At 40.0% G+C, this 16,823-nt stretch overlaps 2 protein-coding genes across 3 annotated transcripts in view; one reads left to right on the top strand and one right to left on the bottom strand.

The window, feature by feature from the left end:
* The window catches only part of stx17 (syntaxin 17), a 96,873-nt gene extending 87,216 nt beyond the window's left edge, over positions 1-9,657 (top strand). For both annotated transcript variants that reach the window (XM_078237351.1, XM_078237341.1), the window contains exons 5-8: positions 2,473-2,597; positions 2,948-2,998; positions 8,968-9,054; positions 9,412-9,657. In XM_078237351.1, coding sequence (XP_078093477.1) covers positions 2,473-2,597; positions 2,948-2,998; positions 8,968-9,054; positions 9,412-9,657 — 509 coding nt within the window. The remainder of the gene's footprint in view (positions 1-2,472; positions 2,598-2,947; positions 2,999-8,967; positions 9,055-9,411) is intronic.
* Positions 9,658-9,951: 294 nt separating this feature from the next.
* The window catches only part of erp44 (endoplasmic reticulum protein 44), a 97,812-nt gene continuing 90,940 nt past the window's right edge, over positions 9,952-16,823 (bottom strand). The window contains exons 10-12 of the mRNA XM_078237328.1: positions 15,346-15,487; positions 13,355-13,457; positions 9,952-10,578 (exon numbers count right to left, since the gene is read on the bottom strand). Of these exons, the coding sequence (XP_078093454.1) occupies positions 10,477-10,578; positions 13,355-13,457; positions 15,346-15,487 (347 nt within the window). The 3' untranslated portion in view covers positions 9,952-10,476. The remainder of the gene's footprint in view (positions 10,579-13,354; positions 13,458-15,345; positions 15,488-16,823) is intronic.

Here is a 16,823-nt window from a genome sequence, read left to right on the forward strand (position 1 = left end):
TTGCTATTTAATTGTGCTATATAGATGCTGGTTGTTTCTATTTTGGTTTGAGTAGGTTGAACCGTGAGGTGGTGAAGTTTCGGTGAGGGGGAAGGAGTTGATGCCCATATGCCAGGTTTCTGCCAATGTCAGGATGTTGATATGATAACAAGGTTGTTTTTGTCAGAGAGAGAACCTTCTGGAGCAGAATGTAGGAGTGATGTGGTGTTTGATGATTCTCCAGGACAACAACATCTGGCACTGAGAGCAACTGAAATTTGTAACTATATGAAGTTGACATAGGGGTTGATTTGTGAGCGTATAGTTGGTTTTAACCCTTTATGTGCCATGGCATTTAAAGAACTAAAGCTTAGATAACATTGCATTAGGTAGGATTTTAGGAGTGCTGGGGTTTCCCAGCTCACTGCCAAGGACAGGCCTTCTGCCCCCACCTGGGGAGGCAGTCCCAATCTGACTGGCTGGCAGTAATCTGGTGCTCGCAGCGCCACGAGGAGTGTGGGCCACTGCTGGGACTGTCCTGAAGAAAAGCCGAGAGTCGGAGTAAGTTGGGGGGAGATTGTCAGCAGACCTGGAGAGGGGGTCCTCAGTCGTGAGGGTGCTGGGGGCCAGGGTGCACAGGCTGGTGGTGGGGGACAGACCTTGGAAGGGGAGGCCTTCTATCAGAAAAGGGGCTTGTGAAGAAGGCAGCTCCATCTTTCCCACCTGAGGCCCAATCTAGTTTAACTGCTGAACATCCTCCTGTAGACGGCCTCTTCCCACTGGTCAAAATATTGCAGCCGAGTGGGAAGTGCCCTTGAGGTCTGGTCATGAACTGGTGTGAGGGCAGACAGAACACCCGAGGCCTCAGCCACTGCAGCTAGTTCAGGGTGGGGCGGGTTTCCAGTGGGAAAGACACCCAGGGAACCCACAGCTCCTCCTCCCCTCCTGTCTGCAAACCCATCCCCAGGGGACTGCAAAATGCTGCCCACTATTTTATGTTGGTGGCACTGAGTAGATAATTACAAGCAAAACTTTGTCTAATATTTAGTTTGATGAAAGCAGAGGCCATTTAAATTGTCTGCAACACTTTGGCTGGGATTCTCCGGTCTCACACGCCGTGCTACCACTGCCAGCGAGAATGGAGAATTCGGCACTCGGCCAAATCTCCGTTCAGAGCAGCAGGACTGGAGAATCCTAGCTGCAGGCGATGTCACAGAATTCCGGCCCAATTAGTGATTTTTTAAAGTAGGTTTTAGAAAATTCCGAAATTCTCTAGACCCCGTATTCTGATATGGAGATTTATTTTTATCAAAATTGTTTTATTTAAAATCTAGAATAGGTTTGCCCAAAACCGTCTAACTACAGAGGGCATGGTTCTGAATCCCATCATGGAGCTAAGGGACATAAGAGGGATAAGGATTGGGAATGCCAAAATGATTGAATCATTGGCAGTCTATAGCCTGTCACGAGGAACTTCATCTCTTGAAAGAAAAGCTCTTAAAATAAATTACAACCATTATTCCAATATATTTTGTTGCAGAGATGGTTAAGATTCTTTAAAAATACAAAGTTTTTTCTAGGACAGTAACATGAACTGATACGATATTTGGTAGTAGCCAGAATTAGATTCAGAGTCAAATCGCAATAAATAAAAGCCTAGCTGCAACTGTGTGCTATTTTTGATCATTGGAAGCATTTTAATTGGAGATTGTGAAGACATATGCAGAGAGGAACCTTACAGTAGAAATGGGGTATAAATTCACTCAGTGGCTTGATCTGCAACCTGGGCACTCTTGTCTAAAGGCAGTGGCTGCAGAATCAAAGTGTATGACATAACAAATATGGTGTTTAGTTGACATTGCCTGTGGGCAGGTAACAACAGGATGAAAATAGAGACAATTATAAAGTGGCCAAATGCATGCAGAAATTCATCTCTGTATGTTGCTGGGACAGAAAAGCTGCCACAGGAAGTGCAGGTGCATCAGTAGGTATGGCACAGATTTCCATAGTAAATGTTATTTCATGAGGTAGTGAAATTATTTGTTGATATTCAACAAACCTATACTGTTTTAATGAAGTTGAAACAACACTTTTATTTGTAGGCAAAGAATTATCACTTTTTATCTGTGTGGTAAACAGTCCCTGGAGCAAACAAATAACTTCAAACTTACTTTTTATTTGAGACCTGTCAGTTTTCTAAATCGCCAGTGAGCCAAGAAGCGATCTTGTTTTAGGCGAGGATTGTTTTACTGCAATTAAATTAAATATTTTAAAGTAAATTCATGATATAATTTACAAGATTATATACAAGAAAGCAATGCAACCTTCTGCTAAAATAAAAACGTCAATATAAACATGGAAGAGTGACATTTTTGTCTCTTTCCGGGAGTTTCTCGCGATGAAACAATATGTGCTATCAAACATCTAAAATTTTCAGACTGTGAAAGTGGAAATTGTACAGTTCTGGCTGTAGTTTTTTAAAAATTGTTTTAGGAACACTTATGAGTTCCCGAGACTCTGGCTCACCGTCGTCCCAACACCTGGTTCTGTTGAATGTGCTACTACCACAGATTCCGCAAGATCAAGATGCAGCTGAATCATGGGAGAAGCTGGAAGAGGCAAGTCATAATCACTTAAATTTAAGATAACAATGGGAAGCAGTAACTAGTGGATTGTAACATATTTTTACAACACAAGTCAGTATTGGTTTGAGTATGCCCTTATTTGATATCATCTATGTCTAGTCTCTAATTCTTAAGTAATTCAGAAGTATGTATAGCATATTTTTGGTGAGTGTGTGCTCTGATTACGTTAATGGTAAGAGGTGTTTAATTTCCATTATTCTGTTAAATTATGTAGGCTACTGGTAGGGTTTACTGCAGGCACATTTAGACATTCATATCTAATTGATTGTCTCAGGAGTCTGTACGAGTAGCTTGCAATGCTAATTTACATATTTATTTTCCAGAATTTAATTGATCTTAGCAACTTGGTAAATGAATTTTCTCAGTCACTTCATGTAAGTATTTATCTTTCAATTACATGTGTACTGGAATGAAGGGAAAGCTATATCTTTAGTTCATAGCTGCCAAACATTTTGGGCCTGCAATAATAATTTGTGACTAAATGCAAAGCAGGATTTACTTTGTATGAACTAAAAAGAATATTCTATTTTGATACTTAAGCAGCACCAGCAGGTTCTGGAGAAATTAGATTTAACCCCAGTTGTAATGTCAGTATGTAGTAACCCCAATGCCAAATTAAACATGACCACACATCCATGGAGTTCATTATAACAGGACCTGTACCAGCGATGATGTATTTATTGAGATGTATAATCACAACTGCTCTTCAGGTATAACTGTTTAATTGCTATTCACAAATTTGATTGTGTTGTAATTTCCTTTCTTCGATATTTTGTTCCACCATTTGTCTAATGGCAGCTCTTGCTCTTCTTTTAATTCCTCTATTACACCCTCTCTCTCTTTCACCAAATAGGAATTATTATCTGAATTAACAGTTATGCTTATGAATTCTACCAGCCTAATTGGAAACCTTCAATACTCATTTATTTTGATAATGCATATTTTGATATGTTTTGGGTCAAAAAATAGGAACTGTTGCAGTTACTTAGACTGCATTTACAACTTTATTAAATAAGCACCTGGTAAATTAATGAAATGGATACAACATTTGAAGTAGTGCTGAACTCTATACACGTACATCTTTAGTTTATTCAAAAATTTTGAAGGTTACAAAATGTGACCATATAAAAAGGCAAATTAATTTAAGAACTGATATCTTGAGGAAATCTGTTATATGGACGCAAACATCAGTGGCCCATTACTGCAGAATGACAAAATAATGGGTTTTAAAATTACATAATTGTCTGAGAAAAGGGCAATAATATTTTGTATGAAACTATTGGTCTTGTTTTGACTAAACAAGAGATTTTTAGGTGCCCAATAGTGTTACAGTAGCAACATTGTGGTTGTGATTAATTGGTAAGAATCTTTTGAACACTGATGCTAAGATGCATAAATGGTAGACATGCATTAGAGATTATTTATCAAGAAGCTGGTTCCACAAATATCCTGCGCATTGCCTTTTTAAATACTGCCTTTGTATAGCAGTGCTGAGAGCAGTGTGCCGATAAATGAGCCTTTACGTTTGTGTAAGTATCAGATAGCACCACGAACTATATTAGGGCTAAAAGGGGTCATGAAAAATCATTGGCCAGCAGGATTAAGGAAAATTCCAAGGCTTTTTATACATATAAAGAACAAGAGGGTAGCCAGGGAGAGGATTGGCCCACTCAAGGACAGGGGAGGGAATCTATGCGTGGAGCCAGAGGAAATGGGCGAGGTATTAAATGAGTACTTTGCGTCAGTATTCACCGAAGAGAAGGACTTGGTGGATGATGAATCTGGAAAAGGGTGTGTAGATAGTTTGAGTCATGTTGAGATCAAAAAGGAGGTGGTATTGGATTCTTGAGGAACATTAAGATAGACAAGTCCCCAGGGCCTGATGGGATATACCCCAAAATACTGAGAGAGGCAAGGGAGGAAATTGGGGCCTTGTGAGAAATCTTTGTATCCTCACTGGCTACAGGGGAGGTCATGATGTGGAGATGCCGGCATTGGACTGGGGTAAGCACAGTAAGAAGTCTCACAACACCAGGTTAAAGTCCAACAGGTTTATTTGGTAGCAAATACCATAAGCTTTCGGAGCAATGCTCCTTCGTCAAACAGGGCACAGACACAGAAATCAAATTACAGAATACTGATTAGAATGCAAATCTCTACAGCCAGCCAGGTCTTAAATGTACAGACAATGTGGGTGGAGGGAGCATTCAACACAGGTTAAAGAGATGTGTATTAACAAAGAACAAAGAACAATACAGCACAGGAACAGGCCCTTCGGCCCTCCAAGCCCGCGCCGCTCCCCGGTCCAGGATTGAATCCTGAATCCAGGATCCCCACCCAATTTTCCAGCCTATCTACATACCAATATCCTATCCACCGAGCTGTCCCTCACAGCTACGATGCTTTGTTCATTACAACCTATTAACTTACCCCCACCCCCCCATTCCAGACCATGTGATCTCCAGGGAGAGGCGAAAACCCAGAGTGAAAAACCCCAGGGCCAATATGGGGAAAAAAAATCTGGGAAATTCCTCTCCGACCCCCTGAGGCGATCGAAACGAGTCCAGGAGATCACAATGGCCCCGATCGGAAAATGCTTCCCAACCCTAGTCATTTCCACTTCCACGAACACCATATGAATCCCCTGCCCCCGAGACAGGTTCCCAACTATCCGCAGTCTCACTCTGTACTGGCACCAGCAAGATGATCGTAGAATGAAGCCTTGAAACGAGAAACCAGGAACAATTAGCCCGCGCCGCTCCCTGGTCCAAACTAGATCACTCTTTTGTATCCCTCCATTCCCACTCCGTTCATATAGCTGTCTAGATAAGTCTTAAACGTTCCCAGTGTGTCCGCCTCCACCACCTTGCCCGGCAACACATTCCAGGCCACCACGACCCTCTGTGTGAAATATGTCCTTCTGATATCTGTGTTAAACCTCCCCCCCTTCACCTTGAACCTATGACCCCTCGTGAACGTCACCACCGACCCGGGGAAAAGCTTCCCACCGTTCACCCTATCTATGCCTTTCATAATTTTATACACCTCTATTAAGTCTCCCCTCATCCTCCGTCTTTCCAAGGAGAACAACCCCAGTTTCCCCAATCTCTCCTCATAACCAAGCCCCTCCATACCAGGCAACATCCTGGTAAACCTCCTCTGTACTCTCTCCAAAGCCTCCACGTCCTTCTGGTAGTGTGGCGACCAGAACTGGACGCAGTATTCCAAATGCGGCCGAACCAACGTTCTATACATCTGCAACATCAGACCCCAACTTTTATACTCTATGCCCCGTCCTATAAAGGCAAGCATGCCATATGCCTTCTTCACCACCTTCTCCACCTGTGACGTCACCTTCAAAGATCTGTGGACTTGCACACCCAGGTCCCTCTGCGTCTCTACACCCTTTATGGTTCTTCCATTTATCGTGTAGCTCCTCCCTACATTATTCCCACCAAAATGCATCACTTCGCATTTATCAGGATTGAACTCCATCTGCCATTTCCTTGCCCAAATTTCCAGCCTATCTATATCTTTCTGTAGCCTCTGACAATGTTCCTCACTATCTGCAAGTCCTGCCAGTTTTGTGTCGTCCGCAAACTTACTGATCACCCCAGTTACTCCTTCTTCCAGATCATTTATATAAATCACAAACAGCAGAGGTCCCAATACAGAGCCCTGCGGTACACCACTAGTCACAGGCCTCCAGCCGGAAAAAGACCCTTCCACTACCACCCTCTGTCTTCTATGACCAAGCCAGTTCTCCACCCATCTAGCCACCTCCCCCTTTATCCCATGGGATCCAACCTTTTTCACTAGCCTACCATGAGGGACTTTGTCAAACGCTTTACTAAAGTCCATATAGACAACATCCACGGCCCTTCCTTCGTCAACCATTTTGGTCACTTCTTCAAAAAACACCACCAGGTTCGTGAGGCATGACCTCCCTCTCACAAAACCATGTTGACTATCGTTAATGAGTTTATTCCTTTCTAAATGCGCATACATCCTATCTTTAAGAATCTTCTCCAACAACTTCCCCACCACGGACGTCAAGCTCACCGGCCTATAATTACCCGGGTTATCCTTCCTACCCTTCTTAAATAACGGGACCACATTGGCTATCCTCCAATCCTCTGGGACCTCACCTGTGTCCAGTGACGAGACAAAGATTTGCGTCAGAGGCCCAACTATTTCACCTCTCGTCTCCCTGAGCAGCCTTGGATAGATTCCATCAGGCCCTGGGGATTTGTCAGTCTTTATATTCTCTAACAAACCTAACACTTCCTCCTTTGTAATGGAGATTTTCTCCAACGGTTCAACACTCCCCTCCGAGACACTCCCAGTCAACACATCCCTCTCCTTAGTGAATACCGACGCAAAGTATTCATTTAGGATCTCCCCTACCTCTTTGGGCTCCAAGCATAAGTCCCCACTTTTGTCCCTGAGAGGTCCGATTTTTTCCCTTACAACCCTTTTGTTCCTAACGTATGAATAAAATGCCTTGGGATTCTCCTTAATCCTGTCTGCCAAGAACATTTCGTGACCCCTTTTTGCTCTTCTAATTCCCCGTTTGAGTATTTTCCTACTTTCATTATATTCTTCCAGAGCTCCCTCCGTTTTTAGCTGTCTCCAGACAGTACAGCTTGTGAAATTGTGCAAGTCCAGGAGGCAAGCTGTGGGGGTTACTGATAATGTGACATAAATCCAACATCCCGGTTTAGACCGTCCTCATGTGTGCGGAACTTGGCTATCAGTTTCTGGCATTCAGCCTTGGATCTTCAGGTAAGCGTTCTCCAAGGCGGCCTTCACGACACACGACAGCGCAGAGTCACTGAGCAGAAACTGATAGCCAAGTTCCGCACACATGAGGACGGTCTAAACCGGGATGTTGGATTTATGTCACATTATCAGTAACCCCCACAGCTTGCCTCCTGGACTTGCACAATTTCACAAGCTGTACTGTCTGGAGACAATACACATCTCTTTAACCTGTGTTGAATGCTCCCTCCACCCACATTGTCTGTACATTTAAGACCTGGCTGGCTGTAGAGATTTGCATTCTAATCAGTATTCTGTAATTTGATTTCTGTGTCTGTGCCCTGTTTGAGAACAGAGACCACTCCATCTGACGAAGGAGCATTGCTCCGAAAGCTTATGGTATTTGCTACCAAATAAACCTGTTGGACTTAAACCTGGTGTTGTGAGACTTCTTACAGGGGAGGTCCCAGAGGATTGGAGAATAGCCATTATTGTTCCTTTGTTTAAGAAGGGTAGCAAGAATAATGCAGGTAATTACAGGCCGGTGAGCCTTACGTCAGTGGTAGGGAAATTATTGGAGAAGATTCTTCGAGACCGGATTTACTCCCATTTGGAAATAAGTGGATGTATTAGCGAGAGGCAACATGATTATGTGAAGGGGAGGTCATGTCTCACGAACTTGATCGAGTTTTTCGAGGAAGTGACGAAGATGATTGATGAGGGTAGGGCAGTGGATGTTGTCTATATGGACTTCAGTAAGGCCTTTGACAAGGTCCCTCATGGCAGACTGGTGCAGAAGGGGAAGTCGCATGGGATCAGAGGTGAGCTGGCAAGGTGGATACAGAACTGGCTCGGTCAAAGAAGACAGAGGGTAGCAGTGGAAGCATGTGTTTCTGAATGGAGGGCTGTGACAAGTGGCGTTCCTCAGGGATCAGTGCTGGGACCTTTGTTGTTCGTAATATATATAAATTATTTGGAAGAAAATGTAACTGGTTTGATTAGTAAGTTTGCGGATGACACAAAGGTTGGTGGATTTGCGGACAGCGATGAGGACCATCAGAGGATTAAAGTGTTGAAATTTATTTCTGAAGTGGTTGATAGCTTTCTTCCTCCCTCCCACAGTCCTTCATTTTGTAAGTGCAGTAGGGAACCTATAATCCCTGCCTTCATGAGGGCACAGCTGAGATCAGGAACTAACCTTTCCTGTCATATTTCTATCTCAAGCAGAAAGAGAATACTTCACAAATTAGCACGAGAGGAACTACCTGATGTAGTGGTCAGAAATATTAATTCTGAAGGATTCTTGTTGAGCAAAGAATCTTGTAAATTAGAATTGCTACCAATGGGTTAAACTAGCACTAATCTATAAATATTTAAGGACACAATGTTGATAAATGTTTAAATACTTGGCAAATCATCTGAACGGAAAAGGTAGTAGAGGAGGTACTTTTAAGAAATTGTAGATTTATTGACTAGCAGATGAAAGATGCTGCAAGCTCTGATTATAGAAATTATAATTGTATGTATTGGTTGACTGCTGCTTCCCAGCTGGAAAGCTAGCACATAATTCCTTTGCATCTAGACCCAACAGGAGAAGATTGACAGCATTGAAGACCATGTCAGTACTGCTGCTGAGAATGTTGAAGAGGGAACCAAGAATCTGGCCAAGGTAGGGATCTTTGCCTGCTGAGTAATCAATGGCACTCTGCCTGGCAGCAATACTCTGAATTAACCCAACTGATTGATCTGGGCTCTGTAATGTTGAGGGAAGCAGCAATTAAGAAAATAAGGGAGAAGTGACACACTGCATGTCAAAAAAAAATCAATCTGTATTGTGATGGTCTCGTGCAGTGAAACCAACTAGCACTGCTCTGTACATAGTAATCATCCACACAACAGCTGCAGTAAAGAAAGACTTTATACTGATGGATTGGTACCAGCTCTTAAGACAGCAAGAAATCACACAGTAACTTACAATCTAGTTTGTGTCTTTGTTAAACCTGTTTTTCATTGATTTTTTTTTCAGGCCGCTAAATATAAACTTGCAATGTTGCCTGTGGCAGGTGCTCTCATTGGTGGTGTAATGGGAGGGCCTATTGGTCTCCTGGCAGGCTTCAAAGTCGCAGGGATCGCAGCTGCAGTCAGTGGAGGATTACTGGGCTTCACAGGTGGGAGATTTTTACTGAAGAAACAGCAGCAGAAGGTAGATGAAGAACTTTCACTTTCTTCCAACTGCCCAGAGCTGAAGACTCGTGGAAGAAAATCTAGTTGAATTATCCAGATCTTGGCTCCTTTAAGATAAAGGATGGGGAAAAGGCTAAAAAATATTTTATATACAATTTGTAAGCTGCCAGCATGATTTATTTACCAACAGAATCTTAATCTGATGTTTCATTTTTAATGACCAACAGACTCAGTTATATTACTGTTGTAACAGCAATAGTTAAAGAATGTACAATCATTAAATGTTGATTTTTGTATACTTTAAGTGCTTTATTAAAATATTTATTTGAAAACTAATTGGAATGTATGATCATAACTTGAACAAAATCTCTTCAACCATCTTGATAGGCCACTTATTTTATTGTTTCCTCAAAATTAAGAGGTTAACACATTCTCCAAGGAATGTGAAACAGGAACACAAGCCACTCCCATATAGCAAGTAATAAATGAACACTTTCCACTTAAAGAAAAATTGCAGAAATAGGTGGAAACAGAACATTAAAAGATGAGACCTGTTTAATGGGACAGTGAAAGTATGTGGCAAGCATACTCTTGGCAAATCCTAATACAAGATATGGCCTTTTATTAGAAAAATTTAGGATCTGCAAATGATCGATGTTTTCCAGCAGTTATACATTTAACAGTTTTATTAAAATCTACTACACTGAATGACCACAGTACATCAACATATTCACAAGCCAGGGAAGCAAAGAAAAATAAAAACCCACAATTTGTCAAACATTTGTCTTTTTTGTTTTATCCAAAATAAAAACTGTACACACAGACTTATGAAAATATAGGCTTAGTATTTCTGCCTCATCAGGCAAAGCTCTTTGATTTCTGGTCTTGTACAGTTCCTTCATTAGATCTATAATTCATCTTTCTCTCGCTTGAGAATGGTATATCTGTATTCACTTGGAGCCAATTTCTGGAATGAGCTTTCTGGGGGGCTGCTTGCGACTTCACTTGGCTAGAATAAAAACAAAAATTTGCATTTGTGAATAGAAGCAAAATCTTTTCTGGTGGTTCCTTACCGTTCAAAAGTTGGTGACATTTTACAATAATCAAGGGTTTGAGAAAAGCTGTGTTTGACTTTTTTTAAAAATGACATTGGATGGACAAGGAAGAGGATGAATCTTTAGAAGCTTAGAGGCTGAAGGGATATGGGAACAGGCCGGGGAAACACAATTGGGCTCATTTGTTCATGTAGAGGCTAAATTCTTCTCTTGATTGACAAAGCAATTAAAGAGTTAGGATAAAAGGATATTTGTTCAGACCAAAGGAAGGATGGGAAGTGACTACCTCAGGGCGATTGCTGGGTTCTTTATAGTTAAACTTGGTTTTGGGAACATAAGCTTTAAATTCTCCAATGACAGAAAATGAGATTGAATATGTAGTTAGGAGGAATATAAAGGACTTCAGGAAAACAGGGCAAATAGGTAGTATATTAATGTGATTATGTCTGAAGTAATACATCTTGGAGAGGGTGGAAAAGCAAGGAATGCGATTGTTTGAAGCTCAGACAAAGTAAATGTAAATCATCATGAGCAGCATCTTTCCTGCTGATAATGGTGAAAAACACACTTCGCTATGGCCAGAAAGAAAAAATGCAAACAGTAGTTCAGTGCTTAAGCACCTCTTCCAACACCAGACCATTTAAACTCAATGCTTCACAATAAACGAAGAAAAAAATGAGAGAACAAGGAAGGATGTAGTTACATGCAGACAGTTCAGAGGAGGTTGATTCCAAAGAGGGATTGAACAGTTTAGGCCTTTAATCTAGAGTTTAGAAGAATAAGTGACCATCCAATTGAGATATATAAGATGGCAGAGGGAATGGACAAGATAGATGTAGAGAGGATGTTTCCTCTTGTGGGGCAATCTAGGACAAGAGCTCATAGTTTTAGGATAAAGGGTAGCAGATTTAAGATGAGACGTTACTTCTTTCAAAGGGTTGTGAATCTGTGTAATTCACTTCCCCAAAGTGCAGTAGATGTCAGGGCATTGCGTAAATTTCAGGAGATGGACAGATTTTTAACTAGCAATGGGTTGAAGGGTAATGGAGAATGGGTAGGAAAGTGGAGTCGAGGCCAAGATGAGATCAGCCATGATCGTATTGAATGGCGTAGCAGGCTTGAGGTGCTGAATTGCCTACTCCTGATTCTTATATTTTTATGAAAGATAATGCAAGCCTGTATCTGAGGGACTGCAATTACTTTATTCCTATCACTGTGTGGAAATTTTCAATCTGGAGACTACATATCTCCACAGTGAAGTGAAAGTCATGTTTCATCATGGGTGAGATTAAGTAAAAATATTAAATTTATGTGCAGAAAATAAATGGAGTATAACTAAAAAGTAATTATCCTATTTATGAAAGGACCGAAATAAAACTGGAGATAAAAATGTTCTATTCCTTTATGTTTTCAACCTCCCTTATTTATTGCATTTACTTCTCAAATAATGAAATGCTTTAGAGTACAAGTGAAAATTCCTAAATGGTAATTTTGATAACCAAGTGTAGACTAGTGCAATCTCCAGGATGAGGATTTCCTGGTTGACTTTGATTTCCACATCTGTAATAAATCTGCACATAAAATCTTAGTTATGGAATTTTATAACTTAAAAATTTAGTATTACAGTATTATTGATCCCATTATCTAGTGGCCTTTAGCATATTTCATTAAACACCTAAGTATACAGTGCTCTTTACCGTTCAAGGACTATTTATTGAAATGGTTCAAACTACATTCAGATATTTTAATATTTTGTAAAATATTTATTTGTATTTCTGAATTGCAGTACTGACAAGCTTACTGTATTTTTCAGCAGTTTCTATTTTCTTTTTAATATAGGTTGGAAAAAGAGGGGATATCAAAGTATTAGCTATCCAACTTTCTCCATGCTACCTACTCGAGACGTTCCAGTGCACAAAATGAAATACTTTACGCGAAACACAATAACCAAAAGGATTAATGATATAGAAAGCACAATATTTAGGGTGTGATGGGGTGCTCTATAAATGGAGGTTCTTAACTGCCAATGTCACGATTCACCAGTATGATCAATTATTTATAAAATATTTGCAGCATGAAAAAGGCTTTTTGGCCCAAGAAGTGCCAAGTCTGTATTTAATCTGTTTTATTTGCAAGTATTCCACGGTTGATTATCTCAGTTCTGTTGTAGTGATTGTAATCAGTTTAATTGTGCATCATCGTGCATTGTTCAGTTGTACTGACCACAAGTAAACCAAAAAATTGGATGCTAATTGGGAAATCAAAGCTGAACGAAACTTGTGTAAGTTACAAAATTGTTCATGTGATTTTTAAATATAATCTCAACAATGCATTTAAAGTTCATAGACTTGGTTCGCTCTGGATTTATGGCATCCTCCTGCTTAAGACTGAAATTACGACCTTGTAATTACTTCTATTCATTCATTACTATGTTATGCATCAGATCATAGATTATCTCTACCAAGCGACCTAAAACTACAATCATTCAGGATCCTCGGCTCAAAATTGAAAATGCTGAGAAGTTTAAACATTTTAACATTCAATGTAAACTGTACGGCACAGACTAAATATCATGGAGTTGAATTATGGTTTGAGGGATTAGAATTCAGACATTTGAAAACTGATAATGATTTGGATTTCGATTAGACATTTGTAACTCACTTATTACTTTAGAGCTCTAACTTGCCTGTTACTTTATCTTAACAATTGAAATTCTGGACTGTTTCTTACCTGTCCGGGAGCTACATCAGTGGGATCTGGGCCATGGTGGAATTCCCTGTGTAATTTCCCAGAGTGTAGATCCAGTACAAACTGTTTCAGTGCACCTGGAGTACTGAAATTAAAATAAAACACTCAACTAACTGGGAAAACTAGAGAGCATGAAACAAGAAATAAAAACAGGCCATTTAAAAAGTCAATCCCAATTGATTCTTCTTTTGGTTAGTCAGAAGCTTTTTAATTAAAAGGAGGCAAGAGACGAAGTGTCAGTTTGTACCGTGTTGAATCCTGGGATTCTTCCATCCCCGAGGGCATTACAGCAATGACAGCTTATTGCTGCCCCTCAATAACTCCCACAGCACAGAGCCCCTACAACAGCTTCTCTGAATAGCAGCCAAAAACCAACAGCAGGTGTCAAACATAGAGTTTACAAATACGAGCGCCTTTCAGGTAGTTGGTATTGACAGATGGCTTTCAAAAGGTCCTCTAAAGCAAAGTAATTGCATACAATCCAGAAAAAAATGCTGAGAGAAGATCAATTTAAATTTCATCTTAGATCATCTGTTGTCACCTATTGCAAAGTGCTAAAATGCAGCAATCAATTTTATCTATAACATGTCAAATTGGCTGCAATTGCAGGGATTGCTGTTAGTTAGTCTCAATGGCTTTGAAGAATGTATTTCATCTTGTAGACTCTACCCCCTAGTAAGCCACAGATAATTTATAAATGACCTAAACAACAAATCAAGTTATAAAAGGTACTTTTTAAATTAAGCATTTTGCTGTAGTCATTTTTTTAGAGCTTAGGCCCAACACTACCTAAACGGCATGCTGGAAATGATGGAATATTATTCTGTCAATGCACACTAAAAATCAATACTTTTAATAGCTGTTCTAATGCACAGTTCAGTAAAGGAATTGCTAATAGCCCAAATATGCAGTAGTCTGCCAAAGCATCCCATGCATTAAAAATTAGGGAGTTTATTCTACAATGTTAATAACCAAGTAAAGTGAAGATGGACCTATAGATAGATACAGTAAGTTTTATACTATCCATCATGACAAAGGGTAAAGGAAAATTTTAAAAAATACACTTTCCAGCAGAAATCAGTGGATGGAGATTGGGTGTAGGAAACCCTCCCTCATCCAGACATTTCAAGCTATTTGATGGACACCACATTCCAAGTGAGATTATGTAATAACAAGCAAGAGGGTTAAATCTGGAATCCTCTTAGTCCTTTATAGCTCAGAACCATATCAAACATTTATACTATTTTATCCAAGGCAGCACTGGGATACAACTTGATCAGACACTTCTAAAGATCTGGATAGAAGACATTACTTGGCCAATAATTCATGAATATTCACTGTTTTGTTCTACTGCATAATTCAAAGATAAATTCTACTTGAGATTGTATATCAAATGCAGTGTGTCAGTTAAAAAAGAATCAAACATTGGCTTCCACCCACAAGCTTTATTTCAAGCAATACACTTCACAAATGGGGAAATTCCACTTTACTTATAGATCTCTATAAAACACAAGTGAATGTGTTTTTCCTCCCTAGGGTGAAACCAAGTCTGTAATAGATATATTTCACACCACAAAATATTCTTTACCTTTTTATATTTAAAAGGTGATTGAAGATATTTTGGCAGAAACAGGAAGTTGAACAAATTTTGCAAGTTTCTACTTATGCTACTCTCTTCTATCATATGCATTGATCTTCAATATAAAAAGGAGTAGAATTTCCTTCGGGGTTCATCTGCCAAAGTTGGGGCAGTGAATTTTGGGAATCCTCACAGAAATTACTGATGAATGTGTTTTACAGTGGTGGCATAACTGTGATTTCAAAATATAGATGGGCATATCAGAGGAGAATGCAACGCATATACAGACAATACGTGCATGAATACTCAAGATCTACATGACCCAGAACCACCAGTTCATTTGTCTTCAGTGCACACTATTACAGAAAGGAAAAAAATATATATATATACTTACTCTAAGTCTTTAAAGTCTGGGAAGACATACATATGCCTAAAACTGTCAATAGCGATAACTGGGCAGTCTGCTGGTGTCTTCTGTATATGCAGAAGAGGATGACGGAACTTGTCACAGTCGGCATGCAGAAAGTTTATTGTACCTAGACAATTTATTCATGGGTTAATAGTCACATAATTGCATGAGGTTTTTTGCAACAAACAGATATCGCAATTTACATTGAGATGAGAAATCCCTCCTCTAATCCCATCCCAAGTGGAGCTAACTTTTCAAACATTTGAGAACGCTTTGGTATTACCGTAATCGCAGCTTTCAAAGTGGAAACAGTTAGCCTCTGCTTCCTGGACCAACATACTATATAAATAGAGGGACTCTTCCAAGTAATTACTCAAATTTATAACTTCCAGATTCATAAAATGTTTCCTAAGAATTTTTGTTGCATTTAGTAAGTGTTAGATTCACTGATCCTGCAACTAATGATACATCTTCACTTCCCGAAACTACCTCTGTTAGCATGTCCTCTAATATGCTATCCTTAAATATCTGCTGGGCTTCACTTGCTACACCCACCTCCAAATCAGGGCAACAGTTCACCAGTGCTCCATGCTGAGTCCACCCTTTCAACATCATCATTATCCCACCTTGGGACTTTTACCTCTATCTCATCTTCCTACTATCTTCCACCTAATTTAAAGGTTTGTCATATTTAACTTTTATGCCAGCAGATTTCCAAGGTCCTTCATATGCACATTTTGGCACCATGCTATTTCTAATTTTTAACAAACTTACTTTTCTCTTTCCCCTTTTTAGGCCCCAATTTGATTTTTGTCATTTGTATTAGTATACAGTGAAAAGTATTGTTTTTTGCGCGCTATACAACCAAAGCATACTGTTCATAGAGAAAGAAACGAGAGAGTGTAGAATGTAGTGTTACAGTCATAGCTAGGGTGTAGAGAAAGATCGACTAATGAAAGATAGGCCCATTCAAAAGTCTGATGGCAGCAGGGAAGAAGCTGTTCTTGAATCGGTTGGTACGTGACCTCAGACTATCTACTCTCTTCTATCATATGCATTGTTTCACTTCTCCTCTCACGTACAATGCCTTCCCTATCTTAACCAGTCTTCCTTCACCTTTCTGTTCTCTTACCACCATCCCTACTTGATTCTTTCTTTGATCAGCCTACAGCTTCCCTCTGTGTTTATGATATTCTTTGACGGGCTCATTCACCATTCAACAATGGCTGAACTATCCATCCTACATTCTCCATCCCATCCAACTCACCTTTCCCAGTGTTGATCCTGTGGACTCTACCAATGGATCAGCTCTCACTGCCCTCCTCTGCATCTTAACAAAAACATGGCTGAGGGATGTTGACCACCTAACTGAAACTTCCCCACCTAGCTACATCTTCCATCACTTGGAGGAAGTCCACCAGTCAAGACTGTTGTAGTTATGTGGTGTTTATCACCAAATCACA

Source organism: Mustelus asterias, chromosome 2 (assembly GCF_964213995.1).
Source record: "Mustelus asterias chromosome 2, sMusAst1.hap1.1, whole genome shotgun sequence".
Taxonomy (NCBI): domain Eukaryota; kingdom Metazoa; phylum Chordata; class Chondrichthyes; order Carcharhiniformes; family Triakidae; genus Mustelus; species Mustelus asterias.